This window comes from Staurois parvus, unplaced genomic scaffold (assembly GCF_062004578.1).
Source record: "Staurois parvus isolate SC_StPar_1 unplaced genomic scaffold, SC_StPar_1.0 ptg000020l, whole genome shotgun sequence".
NCBI lineage: Eukaryota > Metazoa > Chordata > Amphibia > Anura > Ranidae > Staurois > Staurois parvus.
This window is the reverse complement of record NW_028317816.1, coordinates 2,174,030-2,190,670: the sequence shown is the minus strand read 5'-3', so window position 1 is coordinate 2,190,670 and position 16,641 is coordinate 2,174,030. Positions and strand designations below refer to the sequence as shown.

Below are 16,641 nucleotides of genomic sequence, written 5' to 3'. Positions count from 1 at the left end.
GCAGGTACACTGATGGGCTGTGCTGACAGGTACGTGGTCGGCTGTATGACAGATACGCTGATGGACTGGCGACAGGTACCAGGAATGCTGATGGGCTGGTGACAGGTACACTGATGGGCTGGCGACAGGTAGGTTGATAGGCTGGCGACAGGTAGGTTGATAGGCTGGCGACAGGTAGGTTGATGGGATGGCAACAGGTAGGTTGATGGGCAGCTGTGACAGGTACACTTATGGGCAGCTGTGACAGGTACACTGATGGGCAGCTGTGACAGGCAATCAGGGGAATGTAAAGGCAATCGGCAGTGTGGTGCACAATACTGATAGCTGGAACTCACTGTTCCCCAGCAAGTTACCGCTATTTGTTTATACTTGTGATCGGCTTTGATAGGACACACCCGATCGCAGGGTAAACAGCCAATTTCATTGGAGTTTACCCTCATCAGGGATGCGCTGTGTCCATGGGACACAAGTGATGAGAGACCGGTGCACTGCACGCTGCCGGGGGCATGCTCTGGGGGTGAGTCCAGGTGGACACTATATGGCATCCTCCCAGAGGGACGAGCTGTTTTGCCGGCCGCCTTTGTGTCATAGGCCAGGCGGGAACCAGTTAATTTGTAAATTAAGCATTTATGGGGTACTGAATCACATGTAGCATTTATTCCAGAACTCATATATACAGGGAATAAAAATGAACTTATAGAAGCAATCCATTTGCACAAAATTATACAATCCACATCCTGCAAAAAACCTCAGAAATTTAGATTCATAAATAAACACTTTTGCTAGTGTAAAAAAATACATGTTTGCCTTCATATTAGACAATTCAGAGTCTGAGTGCATGTATTATCTTTGGGTTTCTGCTTTAAAATCTGTTCTGTGTACAGTAATAGAAATGGTTCATCCCATTGAGCATGTTTACAATACATTAAATAATTTACGTAATTTATCATTCTTAAATATGTTTTTCTTAAAAAGATTTTTAAAAAATGCATATTTACGGCGTTTGACCATTTTTTTTTATCAGGTGACAACTGCAACTAGTCACCAAACAGTCTGTAGATTTTCTGATGGTAAGAAGAGGTCATGTTTTGGAACACCTCCAGAAAACAAGTTTCCACCGCAAATGACCGACAATCTGAACAGAGCAATTTTCTGATTAAGTGATCAATATGTACATCTTAAAGTGCATGTCATGTGTTTAAGCACTTTCTGAAAATAAGTCTGTCCTGCAAATGACAGAAGATCCACACAGCTGAGAGCTGTAATACCGAGGAAGATCTCATTGTAATAGTAGCATTCTTCTTTATATTGTATGTAGTAGAACCGAAACATGTGATAAGGAAAGAAGCAGATGACCATGACTAAAATAAAAAACAAACTTTTTAACTGAGCCCAGAACTCTTGATGATCTAGAGCAGATTTCTTCAGTTTCTTAACTATCTTTACAATAATGAAAATTTGTACAGCCAGGAGAAGACATACGATGCCAACAATGACCACAACCACAAAGTAGTTCAAGCCTCTCACATACGGCTTATTGATAGCTTTATGGAAATGAAAACATTTTTCTGTGAACTTGTTGTCTTCACCGTTACCATACTGTAAATAGACTAAAGGAAACATAACTAGTATTATGATAATCCATACTGCTGCACTAGCCACAACCGAGTGGAGTTTCCTGTAGAACTCGATTTTATCCTTTTGTTTGAAGTAGCTAATGTACCTGATGATTAGCATAGCCACATAAAATATAAAGGCAAGGTATATGTGAATGTGTATCGAGACACTTATTATCTTGCAGAATGGAAATCCAAAAGACCACTTTCTTTTGACGTAATAGGTGATCCGAAATGGAACTGTGAGAAGAAAGATGCCATGGACCACTAAGAGATTAATGACTGCAGTGGTGGTCAAAGAGCGGGTATTTGTTCTATGTAACAGAATAGTCATTATAATGATACCGATTGTTCCACCGACAAGAACTGTACTGTAGAGTACAGTTAGAGTGATATATGCAGTATCTTCATTCACACCACACGTTTGGCTGTTGTTGATCATTGTGGGATAACCTGTAATGAAAAAATAAAATATAAGATAATGAACATATATTAAGAATGCGTTACTTTAACTGATAATTGCGTGGTCATGAACCCAAATAAAATTTAAGTCCTATTTTTCCCACAAATGGAGCTTTCTTTCAGTGGTATGTGATAGCCTCTGCATTTTTTATTTTTTGTGCTATAAACAAAAAAAACGACAATTTTGAGATAAAAATTATATTTTTGACTTAAATTTAAATTATCAAATTTCGGCATAAATTTAGGCCAAAATGTATTCTGCTACATGTCTTTGCTAAAAAAAATCCCAATACGTGTAACTAATTGGTTTACGTGCAAGTAATATTGTCTACAAAATGGCAGTATATATACTGGAATCGTTTTTTTATTTACACTAGTAATGGTGGCAATGAGCGACTTATAGCAGAACTGTGGGTTTGCAGCAGGTATTCTGACACTGGGAGGGCAACTGACTAACTGTCACTGACATCCCCAGTGACACTAATTCTGTCATCAGTGCTAATAAAAAGCACTGTCACTGCACTAATAACACTGGGCAGGAAGAGGTTAACTGCTTCCAGACTGCCCTATAGCAGAACTACTGCTACAGGGCAGCAGGGCTGTGCAAAATCACATATATATACGTGATTTTTTATTTCCAATGGCGGCTTCAGCTGTCGATCACCAGGTCCTGGCCAGCGATTCCCCCGCCGGCACCCGGTGATCGCCGAGCATCACTGATGGGGGGGAGGTCTGTATGTAAATAATACAGATTTCTCCCCTGTCAGCTCCAGCACGCTGCTTTGTATGGCTCTGCAAAGCAGAGCCATACAAAGTCGCGTGCATACATAGTAAAACAGTGCACAGTAAACCACACAGCACACAGTAAACCCTTTGATCGCCCCAGATGTTAAAATGTGTTTTTGTCTGGTGGGGAGATCTATCGTCACTTACTGTCCTGAGCTGAAGTGTGTATGGGGAGATAATCTCCCCTATAGTGATGCAAATAGCAATAAAAATGGAGGTTTTAACTCTTCCCCACTCTATTCCCAATTTGTTCAGATTTTTTGGGCTGAAGTTGGGCTTCAAGTGTAAATCTCCACTTTGAAAAAAAAAGCCATCTTTTTTTCAAGTCAATTATATATACAGTACATTATAGGTCGATTGCAACTGAATACTTCAGGCAGAGCCGGATGATAATATCCACTTTCAAGTGTCATAAAACATAAATTAGTCCCGAATGTTGTGTGAAAAATAAATCTTTTACTTCAGGACTCCGGACGTGCGTCACCACGTGACCGGAAATGACGTAACTTGAAACCGGATATGGCTTCATCAGGGTTGAACCCTGATGAAGTCACGACGCACGTGACGGAACGCGTCGGTACGCCATATCCAGTTTCAAGTTACGTCATTTCCGGTCACGTGGTGACGCACATCCGGACGCAGCGGCCATATTGGTTCCCCCTGGTTTCATGCAATACACCCATGGGATGGGGTGAAACGCTGAAGTAACAAGGAATACATGTGAGTGCAATTTTTGTCTTTTATGCTGTCCTTATTAAACATTATTGCACTATGGAAGGATTTTTCTTGTGTCTTATATACTGAGTGGAGGTGGAGTGGAATAGAGAAGTCTCCATTTTCCCTGTGATCCCTGGATGAGCAATCTACATATGAGGATCTGATACAGAGGAGAGTAATAGCCTTTTGGCCCTGTGTGGGTCAGGGTAGGGAGGTGAGCAGGCACTGCTGCCATTTGAGGATTTGTGCACTAGAAGTGAAGATCACTTTTTCACGAAGTTTCACTTGCATGGACTTGTTTTTTTATATTGATTATTCACAGATGGTGTTCCTAATTTTGTGATTCACAGTTATATGATAATACAGTGTATAATATTTTGATTGATTATATATGCACATGGTATGGTTGTCATCACCATTTCACTTTAAGATTGCACATTTTTCACTATAAAGATGTAGTAGTTAGTTATAATAGGCACTTTAGTATTTATTTATTGGTAATAAATATACAGCGCTTCACTAATTTATATAAACACATTGATCACTTATTGGTTTAGTCGAGCTACAGCAGCTATTATTATATGGATATTATAGGGATTTTATCTATATAAAGCGCAGGAGGATACTCCCATTTATTAATGGTGGTTAAGGGATGGCAGTTTGCAGCAATAAAGGGAGCTGGTGAATTTGTCACTAATAAAGGCCAATGATGAAAAACATGTATAACCTTGAAAAACCTGGTTTTCAACAAACTAACTGTAACTGGTAACAATGATGTGTGGGTCAGCGACCCTCTTACCCAGTCCTTATGCGACAATCAGAGAAGCAATGGGTGTCCTGCGGTGGGGGGGCGCCTTTAACTGAGGATGCGGCTGCGGTGGCTCACACACTACTACAACTGAAAGGTCTCCCTGAAGCAACCTTCTCCATAAGATGTTTGGCTTAACTGCCGTCTTTTCAGCTTCCCCTGCTACTTTGTGCATTTTGGCCCAACCTGGTCCAGTCCAGAACAGGGTGGCTTGGAATGTACTCTCACAAACTCCTTCCACTTCCAAAGTCTCTCTCCAACTCCCCCTATGTCTTCCAGGGCTTTTTCTTTTGTATATTGCCACCCTTAGTGATTTCTCATGGGCTCTGTGGTTTATTGTCACTTCTGCTTTCAGTCTACAATTCCCAGAAGTCTCTGAACACCTGTATTGAGGCTACAGAAAGTAAAACTGCTGAATGCTGCCATCTTGTGGAAGAATAAAGTTCTGCATTCTCAGTAACAACACATAGGAGTTGATTTACTAAAGTTAAATATACTGTGCACTGTAAGTGCAGTTGCTTTACATCTGAGGGAAGCTTTAAAATGAGGTGAAGCTTTGCTGATTCCTTTCATCCAATCATGTGAAACCAAAAATGCTTTTTTTTACATTTTCCTTGCTTGTTCCCCTCAGATCTAGAGCAACTGCACTTTCAGTGCACTTGCAGAGCACAGCCTATTTGTCTTTAGTACATCAACCCCATAGTGTTACAGCTATGACATCCCTTCCACTCTATTTAGACTCCATTTAGATCCGATTTGATTAAACCGAGTCAATTGGCTGATGAGGAAAATTTTCATTAGTTTTGCATAGACCAGGAGCTCTGATATGAGTTGGTCATGAATATGATCATATTTCCATTGCATGGCGGAAACAGATGCAATCAATAACTTACAATCGTATCTTGCAACTATAACTGCCTGCTGCCCACCTGTCCGCATTTTACTGCGGGTGGCCAGCTTGTACAGGCACCATCGCATACATGTACAGCGTCGGCAGTGGTTTATGGTTTCAGGAAACCCCCCTGGCTGAATTCCACTGTGATTAGACACAGTGAGATTTTGTCAGCAGGTTTCAGCCAATGATTCATGACTGAGACCTGCTGATCAGCTCTGTCCAATCACAGCCCAGAGCCCTGTGTTGTTTGTCCCTCTGTACAGAGGGAACGATCTGTTTTCTGATACGGAGTAAAAAGTCACACACGTTACATATTATTAGGCACACAGTTAACCCTTTGATCACCCCTAGATGGAAATCCCTTCCCAACAAGTGTCATTGGTACAATGATGATGCATAGTATTATCACTGATCACTGTATTAGTGTCACTGGTGATATCAATGTCAGTCAGATTTTGTACCTCCCAGCCAGTGTCAGTTACTGTCAGATTGCCTTCCGCACTATCACAGTCCCCTCTCTCTTTCTCCCCTCTATCTCATCCTCCTCTTTTTCTCCTCTATTTCCCTCTCTCTCATCCCCTGTCTCTCTCTCCCCCTTCTCTCTCTCTTCCCCCTTCTCTCTCGCCTCCCCTCTCTCTCACCTTCCCTCTCTCTATCATCTCCCTTCTCTCTCTCATCCCCCTCTCAGACCTGTCACCCCTCTTCTCTCTCACCCCCCTCCCTCCATCTCTCTCACTCCCTCTCTCTTTCACCCCCTCTCCATCTTATCCCCCTCACTCCTTCTCTCTTTCTCACCACCTCTCTTTGAACCCCTCTCCATCTTACCCACTCAACCCCTCTCTCACCTCCCACTTTATCCCCCCCCCCTTCTTCCACCCCTCCCCTTTCTCCATCTCTCTCCAACTTTTCCATCTCCCCCATCCCTCTCTCTCTCCCTCCCTCCTATTCCTATCTCTCATCCCCCTCCCCCCTCTCCTCTTCTGTCTCTATCCCTCCACCCCACTCTTCACCTCATGGGCCCCATGATCTCCTATTGCCCGGGTGCCCAATGAGTTGACAGTCCGCCACTGATATATATATATATATATATATATATACACACACACGCGTCCATGGCCACAGATGAATAAAATTAAGCACCTAGGGATGCAGACTGCTTCTACATACATTTGTGAAAGAATGGGTCACTCCCAGGAGCTCTGTGAACTCAAGCGTGGTACCGTGATAGGTTGTAACCTGTGCAGTAAGTCCGTCCATGAAATTTCCTTGCTATTAACCACTTGCCCTTCAGAGGATTTACCCCCCTTTCTGAGCAGGCCATTTTTTGCTATACGGCTCTGCGTTACTTTAACTGACAATTGCGGCGTCATGAAATGCTGCACCTAAATTACATTTATGTCCTTTTTTCCCACAAATAGAGATTTCTTTGGTGGTATTTAATCACCTCTGTGGTTTTTAAAAAAAGACCAACAATTTTGAAAAAAAAAAAAACGATATTTTTGACTTTTTGCTATTAAACATATCCAGTGAAAAAATTTTAAAAAACAATTTTCGTCATAAATTTAGGCCAAAATGCATTCTGGTACATGTCTTTGCTAACAAAAATCCCAATATGTGTAAATTAATTGGATTATGTGAAAGTTATAGTGTTTATAAATGGCGATATATATACTGTAATTTATTTTTTTTTGTACTATTTTTTTTGTTGCGATTGATAGCGGGACTGCAGCAGGCATTCTGACACTGGGGGGAACTGACTTGGTGTCACTGACATCCCCAGTGACACCAATACAGTGATCAGTGCTAATAAAAAGCACTAACACTGTACTAATGGCACTGGGCAGGAAGGGGTTAACATCTGGGACAATCAAAGGGTTGTGTGCTGCGTGTGTGCTTTATACTGCATGCAGAGCCATACAAAGCAGTGTGCAGGAGCTGACAGAGGAGAGATCTGTGTTGTTTATACACAGGACTTTCCCCCATTGGTAATACTCGGTGATCGCTGGTGGGGAATCACTGTCCGGGACCTGGTGATTGACAGCTGAGGCTGATTGTGAGACGATTGCGCAGAGTAAAGATACCATCATTCCCTCATCGTTCCCTGTGTATGAGGAGAGGGGGACTCTGCAGAGAAATGAACAATCATACAAGAGGTTCATAGGCCACACAGAAAGCCTTTTTTTGGTCAGAGGCTTATTAGAAGTCTGGGATGAGTCAGCCTGGGAATGAGGCAGTGAGGTTACCTCAGGTCAGGGGTTCTGGAGCCCTCCTACCCTTCTAGAAATTACAGGAGCTTTGTAGAAGCAGGGAGGAGGTCTGGATTTGCATGTTTAGGGGAACTTAGCCAATCCCCAGGCAGGAGGCCTGGCATGGTGACTAGGACAGCTCTTAAATGTGAGAGAGCCTGTACAGCAGAGTAGTGTGTGTGTTGAAGTCTGGTGGGAGATGGACTGAAGGAAGGTGCTGGAGCATGGAGTCTGGGAGGGGGCCTCAGGGAGGGGAGTCTACTTACAGGCCGGAGCAGACAAACAAATCTCCACTACCCTACAGTCTCCTAGGAAGTACAGCCTGTCAGCAGGGAAAGAGCCAGCCCAGCGTAAGGCCTGAAAGCAGCTGCAACCGACTAAGCTACAGGACAGCCTGCAGCAGATCTTGGAAACCCTTGCCCAAGGATACCTAAGGACAGCCTGCAGTAGATCTTGGAAACCCTTGCCCAATGATACCTACAGGACCGCCTGCAGTAGATCTTGGAAACCCTTGCCCAAGGATACCTGCAGGACAGCTGGGTGGATGAAGTAAGGTTCATCTGGGGTCTGAGGAGGGACACAAAGAGAAGACTCAGTGCTCCTTGCTAAAGACTGTTGCTGATTTTTGATCCACATTTTTGTACAGTTGCAAAGAAGTCCTTAAGTTCTACAGTTCTTTGAGCATGCCATATCCACTTGTCGACTACCCGCAGTACTTACTGCAGACTGGCGGCAGCTACAGGCAGAGTGATGTACTTGTACATTACTCTGGCTGTACTAACTCAAGGAGGTCCAACGACAAACAGACCCGGTGGTCATGTGATCACTATGCAATTGCATGATCACAATGCTAGCAAAGTTGTTAGGAATAAATCTGATTCATAACAGCTCTGCTTCCATTTTTAGTGAGTTGTGATTAGCCCACTGCTCTCACATGGTACATGGACCAATCACAGCACCCTGTACCATGTGATCAGCTGTAGCTGGTCACAGATCACTAGTATTTTTAACTGTCATGAACCCATTACGTGGGTTGGATAAAGTCCATAGCAACAAAAGTCCATAGCATGTGGATCCCTAAGGAAGTGGCCCACTGGAGGGACAAAATAATGAAGAAGAGCAATCACATCACAGCAGTTGGTCCTCACAGATCTATTCACATTGAACTTCCCTGGGGTCAGTCCACTGGAGATATTTATACTCCAAGACACAGGATATGATATCCTTTCAGAGGAAGAAGTCACACACACAACCCAACCCCTGCAACAATCAGCCAGGATATTTAAAGCGGAACAGTACCAGAATCACAATATAATGTCAAACACAATGAAATAACAGTATACAATAGGCACCAGCCTACAGGTTGAACCTTTTATGAATGCTTTTTAGAAAGCCTTTCTTATTCCTGCATCAGGGAAGTGATTTACTGGGGGGGGGGGGATTAAAGATTAGCCAGAGACCCTGTATGTGTGAGGCTTCTAGTGAGAATAAGTGTGTTAGCGTAAGAGAAGAGACCTGTCCCCTTTCTCTTCTTTTCTTTTTTATTTTAGTCAGCATTTAGCAGTTGGCTGGTCAGCAGCTATGGTACAATTAGGAAATACAGCCATAGAGAAGTGAAGGATGATGATAGCAATAGCTTACCTTCAAGAGATGAGCAAAAGGGGTATTGCAACACCCATTTGACTTGAATGATATGAGTTTCTGAACACATCTTTCTTTCCTAACAGCAAGTGAATATGTGACTGGCATAATACTGCGGGTTCAAGAAGGGTTTAGTTTATCTTGATACAGATTCTGGCCATCAACATGGTTCCCCATGTGGCCCTCACCAGAGGGTGTTAGTTTTGATTTGTGGTACACACTTACACTGGTAAAGCTATTTACAGGTATCCCTAATTTCCTGCTAATCACAAAACACATCAAATCCAAACTTCCTCTTTTGTACTGTATGAACTAGGTGGTACCCACCTGGGATCCAGTGCTTCCAGACTCAAAGAGGCTACAATAAAAGCATTTAATACTTCTTGATATACACTGCTCAAAACGTAAAGGAACACTTTTTAATCAGAATATAGCATCAAGTCAATTAAACTCCTGGGATATTTATCTGGTCAATTAAGTAGCAGAGGGGGTTGTTAATCAGTTTCAGCTGCTTTGGTGTTAATGAAATTAACAACAGGTACACTAGATGGGCAACCCCCAAAACAGGAATGGTTTTACAGATGGAGACCACTGACATTTTTTCCCTACTTATCTTTTCTGACTGTTTTTCACTAGTTTTGCATTTGGCTAAGGACAGTGTTACTACTGGTAGCATGAGGCGATACCTGGACCCTACAGAGGTTGCATTGGCAGTCCAACTCCTCCAGGATGGCACATCAATATATGTCATTACCAGAAGGTTTACTGTGTCTCCCAGCACAGTCTCAAGAGTACGGTGGAGATTCCAGGAGACAGACAGTTACTCTAAGAGAACTGGACAGGGCCGTAGAAGGTCCTTAACCCATCAGCAGGACCGGTATCTGCTCCTTTGTGCAAAGAGGAACAGGATGAGCACTGCCAGAGCCCTACAAAATGACCTCCATCAGGCCACTGGCGTGAATGTCTCTGACCAATCAGAAACAAACTTCATGTGGACGGCCTGAGGGCCCAACATCCTCTAGTGGGCCTTGTGCTCACTGCCCTGCACCATAGAGCTCGATTAGCATTTGCCACTGAACACCAGAATTGGCAGGTCCACCACTGGCGCCCTGTGCTTTTCACAGATGAGAGCAGGTTTGCCCTGAGCACATATGACAGACGTGAAAGGGTCTGGGAGGAGTCGTGGAGAATGTTATGCTGCCTGTAACATCGTTCAGCATGACTGTTTTGGTGGTGGATCAGTGATGGTCTGGGGAGGCATCAGACCTCTACAGGCTAGACAATGGCACCTTGACTGCCATTAGGTATCGGGATGAAATCCTTGGACCCATTGTCAGACCCTACGCTGTGCAGTGGGTCCTGGGTTCCTCCTGGTGCATGACAATGCCCGGCCTCCTATGGCGAGAGTTTATAGGCAGTTCCTGGAGGATGAAGAATTGATACTATTGAATGGCCCCTACGCTCGCCTGACCTAAAACCAATAGAACACCTCTGGGATATCATGTTTTGGTCCATCCGACAATGCCCGGTTGCACCTCAGACTTTCCAGGAGCTCAGTGATGCCCTGGTCCAGATATGGGAGGAAATACCCCAGGACACCAATCATCTCATTAGGAGCATGCCCCGACGTTTTCAGGCATGCATACTAGCACTAGGGGGCCATACAAACTACTGAGAACCATTCTGAGTTGCTGCAATGAAATCTCAGCAAAATGGACTAGTCTGCTTCATCATTTTTTCACTTTGATTTTCAGGGTGTCTTTGAATTTACTCCTCTGTAGGTTGATAATTTTCATTTCCATCAAACCCAGTCCATATCAGTATAGATATCCAGAATTATATTTTTCCCCATTGAGATCTGATGTGTTTCTTTAATTTTTTTGAGCAATGTACATGTATAGAGGTATTATCTAAGCAGAAAAAGTTAGAGGGTGGTGGTCATAGATAAACATATACTGCATTAATTGTACCAGTTGTACTGTATTTATGCCAATACCTGGCAATGGACTTTTAAAAGTTATTATCTTTCTATTTCTGTAACAGTACATATATGTAACATTAAAATATAGACCTTTATTTGATGTGTGCAGTCGTTTTTTTGGCACCCGAAAAGTCATATCCATTTAAATTAATGCTTTTCATTCTAAAATGATATGCCTATGATCATCTATCAATCCACATAATTTAACATATTGAACGCTAGGAGTTTAATGGAGGTATGGTATGAGGTATGAGGAAAACAGTGGACTTAAGCTTTAAGGCAGCAGTAGCAGTAGTAATAGTAGTAGTATAAGTAGTAGTAGTAGTAGCAAACTAGAGCAGAGTCCCTTTAAGGATTCTGCAGACTAACTTTGTTTTATAACATAGTGACTAATTATACGGTTATAATGAAAGATTTGCCGCACTCCAACTCAGCTGTAATTTCCTGTTTGTCTAATGGTTATCAGAGAGAACAGGACATGAGGAAATTAAATCCTTACTTCCCTTCTGTTTTGTGGGCTGCTAGAACAAGAAGAAAGGGGAAATTCTCAGGCAGCAATACAAAAAAAACATTTCTGTGTAGCGCTACTCCTGTAGAAACAGCACGAATACTGTCCAGGTTTACCCCAAAAGCTTTGCCCCTCAGCCAGGCACATAGGCTCATTCACACGTTTCTACAATCAGTCTAGGAGTGTTGTTTTTTATTTTTGGAGAACTTGGCTAGGGTAGAGAGAATTAGGTGGGGTACTCCAAAAACAAGAACAATGTACAGTTGAAGACTTTAGGAATTTTTTTTGATAAGCTATGATGAGTCTGTGCTTGAAACAAACAGTGGACTTCAGCTTTAAGACAGCAGTAGTAGTAGCAGCAAACTACAGCAGAGTCCCTTTAGGTCAGAGATTAAGTGGACAAAGCTCCTAGGGACACCAGCCAATGTCCCCTTTAGCTAGACTTACAGCTGACACCCTATCATCAGAGGGGTTTCAGTAGCACATAGTCTCTAAGATCCTTTCAGGGGTGTCTGTACTCAGAAGTCACAAGAACACCCGGTTGCCTTCCTCTGTGATGCCAGACCAGATCTTCAGTAGTCGACCCCTCAGTCAGCTTTTGCAAAACCCAGATCTCAGCATTCAGGTTGTACGCCTGATGCCTATGGCAGTAGATCCAGCAGGATTGCCTGGGAGGGCACCATGCCGCCTCCAGGTGGGACCAATCCTATGCAGGAAAAGACCCAGAACTCAGCGTGCTCACTGAACATATACAGTTACCCAGCGTGCCATCAGAGCCTCCCTCTCTAGTATAGGACAAGTCTGTATAAATATTTATGCTGTCATCTGCATAGCTCTACACCTATCCAGAAGCTTCTTGTGACAGACCCAACCAGCACAGGGGCTTTTGGAGGGAACAAGGGGCTAGCCTTCTACCCACTGATTATGGCCCATGGAGGAGAGCAGTTAGAGCATGAAAAAGAGCTCACTTTAGCGTCTGATCACATGGAGAGAGCTGTTCAGTCTGTGATGATCGATAATAACGTAATGAACACTGAGAGCAAGGCTTGGATGAATTCTCTAAATAAAGACATTAAAAGTATCCTTTCTGGAGTGGATGGAATGGTATAATATTAATCTTGTACAGGTTAATGGTCAGAAGAAATATGGTGGCCCTTATGCGGATGCGGACTGAGAAGCTCCTCTATTTGGGACAGAAATATTTATCAACAATCCCCCTCAAGGAATCTATGAAAATAAATTATATAAACATTTTCAAACTGTTGGAATAGTGAAAGCAAACACTTGGTGACAGGCATTCTGTCACATTTGGTGGCAGCAGTGGGATGCTTTCTGCAGTCACACCTACAGTATTTCCAGAAGCTTCTTAAGCTTTCTGGATGCAGAGGGAGCTATCAGGCTGGCAGCAGCTGAACATACTGAGCAGACCTACAGTAAGTAACAGAACACAGCAACACTGATTACAGTGTGCAAGTTATGGTTTTACCTAAGAACAATTACATCCACAATGTCTACAGTGGGCCAACTAAATTTACCTATCAAAATACAAACTAATACTATCTATCTATCTAAACCAGTGGTTCTTAACCTGGGTTCGATCGAACCCCAGGGGTTCGGTGAGTCAGTCTCGGGGGTTCGGCGGAGGTGACCCACACCCGACTCATATGATTTGTGATGACATGCCCCGCTTGTCCATCATTGGCTGCAGGTGGTCACGCAACATCGCTTAGCCCAGTGGTCGGGAAGCCGCGGCTCTTGTGTGCCGGGCGCCCGCTCCCCTCCCTCCTCTCGGGCGGCAGGGACTCAAATGCAATGATTGGCCAGTCTCGCTGCCACTCACACCTTGATAGCCAGTGATTGGCTGTCAGGATGTGTGTAGGCGGGGCAGCGTGACAAACGTGAGAGGAGCTAGGCTCCTCTCACAGTCCGCCCTGAAGACCGGAACGGCGCGGGAATACAGCGAGAGGAACGCGCGGAGCAAAGGTAAGTGAATTGACACAGGGGGGACTTGGGGACTTAATATGGGGGATGAATTAATATGGGGAATGAATTACTATAGGGGGGATGAATTACTATATGGGGGATGAATTACTATATGGGGGATGAATTACTATATGGGGGATGTATTACTATATGGGGGATGAATTACTATATGGGGGATGTATTACTATGGGGGATGAATTACTATATGGGGGATGAATTATTATATGGGGGATGAATTACTATATGGGGGATGTATTACTATATGGGGGATGAATTACTATATGGGGGATGAATTACTATATGGGGGATGTATTACTATGGGGGATGAATTACTATATGGGGGATGAATTACTATGGGGGATGAATTACTTTATGGGGGATGAATTACTATATGGGGAAGGAATTACTATAGGGGGGATGAATTACTATATGGGGGATGAATTACTATATGGGGGATGAATTACTATGGGGGATGAATTTTCATACCGTTTGTTACAACATATCTTTGCGAGCAATCCTTTTCGAGGATGCTGGACATAAAGACGAAGAAAAGGAACAGACTTTGTTGCGAAAATGACATGAGAGTGGCACTTGCCAAGGTAATGCCGCGCATTTCTGAACTGGCCTCTGAAAGACAACAGCAGAAGTCACACTGATTTGCGGTAAATATTCATTATTTTGTTTTTGTGTGAAAATCATGTTTTAATGTTTTTGTTCTTTGTTCTTAATGGTTTTGTTCATTTTGTGCACCTATGTATAAATATATACCTATGTTTTGAATTTTAAAAATCATATTTTATTTTTCCAATTAAGAAGGGTTCGGTGAATGCGCATATGAAACTGGTGGGGTTCAGTACCTCCAAAAAGGTTAAGAACCACTGATCTAAACCTAGCACCTACAGGAGTTAAACAAAAAATGGAAATACTACATGATTTGCCTCATAAGGGCCGCTGAGTTTGACTTGGGTTCCCCTATGCACTGCATGGCCAGGCAACATGCATTTTCCACATTTGTACATTTAGAGTCAATAAACAGTCTTTGGGCTTGGTTTTATGGTTTTTATTAGGGGTTAGAAACCTGCATGAGGTCTAGGGGTATATGGAATTCCAAAGGAACTGTAAACTTGTGGACAACTTCTGAACATCTATGTACAAAAAATGCGGATAGCAACAGTCTCTCCTTTAAGAACTCTTTAAGGCTTTTTGTTGTACCTCCTCAGACCCCGGATGATTCCTCCTCTTCACCCAGCTGCTTGAGGGTATCCTTGAGCTTGCGGTTAAGCAGTCCCAGATGAACACTAATTGGGTATTGCACCTGACCACCATCACCCCCTATCTGGTCCAGGGGGTGTAGAAGTACTCACTCTGTCTTTCCCTGTTTGCTTGTTGGGTTGCTGGCTACCTTCAGGCTTTATGCTAGGCTGGCTTTTTTCCCTGCTTCACAGACCGTCCTCCCAATGAGACGATGGAATAGAGGAGATCCTTACTTCCAGAATGCTGCCTGAAGGTAGGCTCCCCTTCATGGGGCCCCTTCCCAGGCTCCACACTCCAGCCTTCCTCAATCCATCCTAAACCTTACACTGCCCCTCTCCCCAGGCTCTGCCACATTTGAGGGTTGCTCTGGTCACCATGAGAAGCCTCCTGCCAGGGGATTGGCGAGGGTCCTTCAAACATGCAGATTCAGGCTCCTCCCCTCCTCCACCCCTCCTCCAGAAAGCTTTCATGTTTCTGGAGAGATAGGAGGGCTCCAGAAGCCCAAACTGTTCTGAGTTAACCTCACTCCCTAGGCTGGCTCATCTCCAGGCTGCTACTCAGGTCTCTGACTAAAAAACTATCTGCCTATCCTGGAGGGCGTTACACTCGCTTAGCTTGCACCTCTGTGACTGAAGTTGACAATTTATTTGCCGTGTCACAAGGTAAAGGACAAAGGTTATGACGGCATATACAGTTTCCATGAAAATGTCTTTCTGATAAGCATAGGCGTGGTCAACATAGTCAAGTGACCAAAAGGGACAAAAGGACATTGCACTGGATTTTGACCTGTAATAAGAAAACAACTGCTGCAAAAGTGACCGCTGAGTCTTCACTTGACTGAGATTGAGCTCTACAGTCACGTTTGCAGCAGTTGTTTTCTTATTCTGGGTCACAATTTTGCGCAATGCCCTTTTGTCTCTTTTGGTCAGTTGACCATGCCAACCGTGCTTATGCTTACCAGATGATGCTTTCCTGGAAACTGTATATGCCATCACAACCTTTGATACTGTACCTCACAACACAGCAAATAAATTGGCAACTTCAGTCACAGAAGCACCAGCTAAGCAGGCACCAACAATTTGCCCTCTTTGGAGCTCAGTAAGTTCTGATATGGCTCTGTATTACTAGAAGTGCATGCACTGAATGACGAAAGTGAGGCTGCTCACCTGTTATCTAGGTGTTTCATCACACAGCAGAAGCAAAAATGTTACATCACTTCCGCTTTCAATGTGAAACATGTCATCACTTTCACACCTGCAAATCATTTAGTGTTTCCTTTTTTTGGGTGCTATATCAGGATATTTTATAACCTCTGTCAGGACTGTCTGTACCTATATGAGGAAGATTTCTCCTCACTTTTTGAGGAGGTTATTGTTGAACAGAACAGTATGAGAAAAACTCATTGTGCAGACATAGAAGTTAAAATGTAACAGAAATTTGGCTTCAAAATTCAAAGGGTTAGTTAAACTTTACAAAAACAAAACTGCCTATGCAGGTAAGGGGGGTTTGTAGATTAAAACAAACTATGCAGCTCTGACTAAAGTTGGATAATGCTCTTGCTATAAGTGTAGGCCATTTACATACCACCCAAAGCCTGGACATTGCTAAATGAGGCCTAGTCATTACTGCTTACGTCCGCCATCAACAGAGAAGGCACAGACTTCATTTAAAATCTGACAGGAGCTCTGTAAACATGCTATATCAGCAGGGGGTAAGAAGAAATTGAAAAACATGAAAAGGAACT

The 16,641-nt window shown here is 43.3% G+C and overlaps 1 protein-coding gene across 2 annotated transcripts in view; it reads right to left on the bottom strand.

Annotated features, from left to right (window-relative positions):
* Positions 1-635: 635 nt before the first annotated feature.
* LOC149472269 (putative G protein-coupled receptor 141) overlaps positions 636-16,641 on the bottom strand; it is a 42,568-nt gene continuing 26,562 nt past the window's right edge. For both annotated transcript variants that reach the window (XM_089687664.1, XM_089687656.1), the window contains one exon: positions 636-2,069. In XM_089687664.1, the coding sequence (XP_089543790.1) occupies positions 1,165-2,058 (894 nt within the window). In that variant the 5' untranslated portion in view covers positions 2,059-2,069 and the 3' untranslated portion in view covers positions 636-1,164. The remainder of the gene's footprint in view (positions 2,070-16,641) is intronic.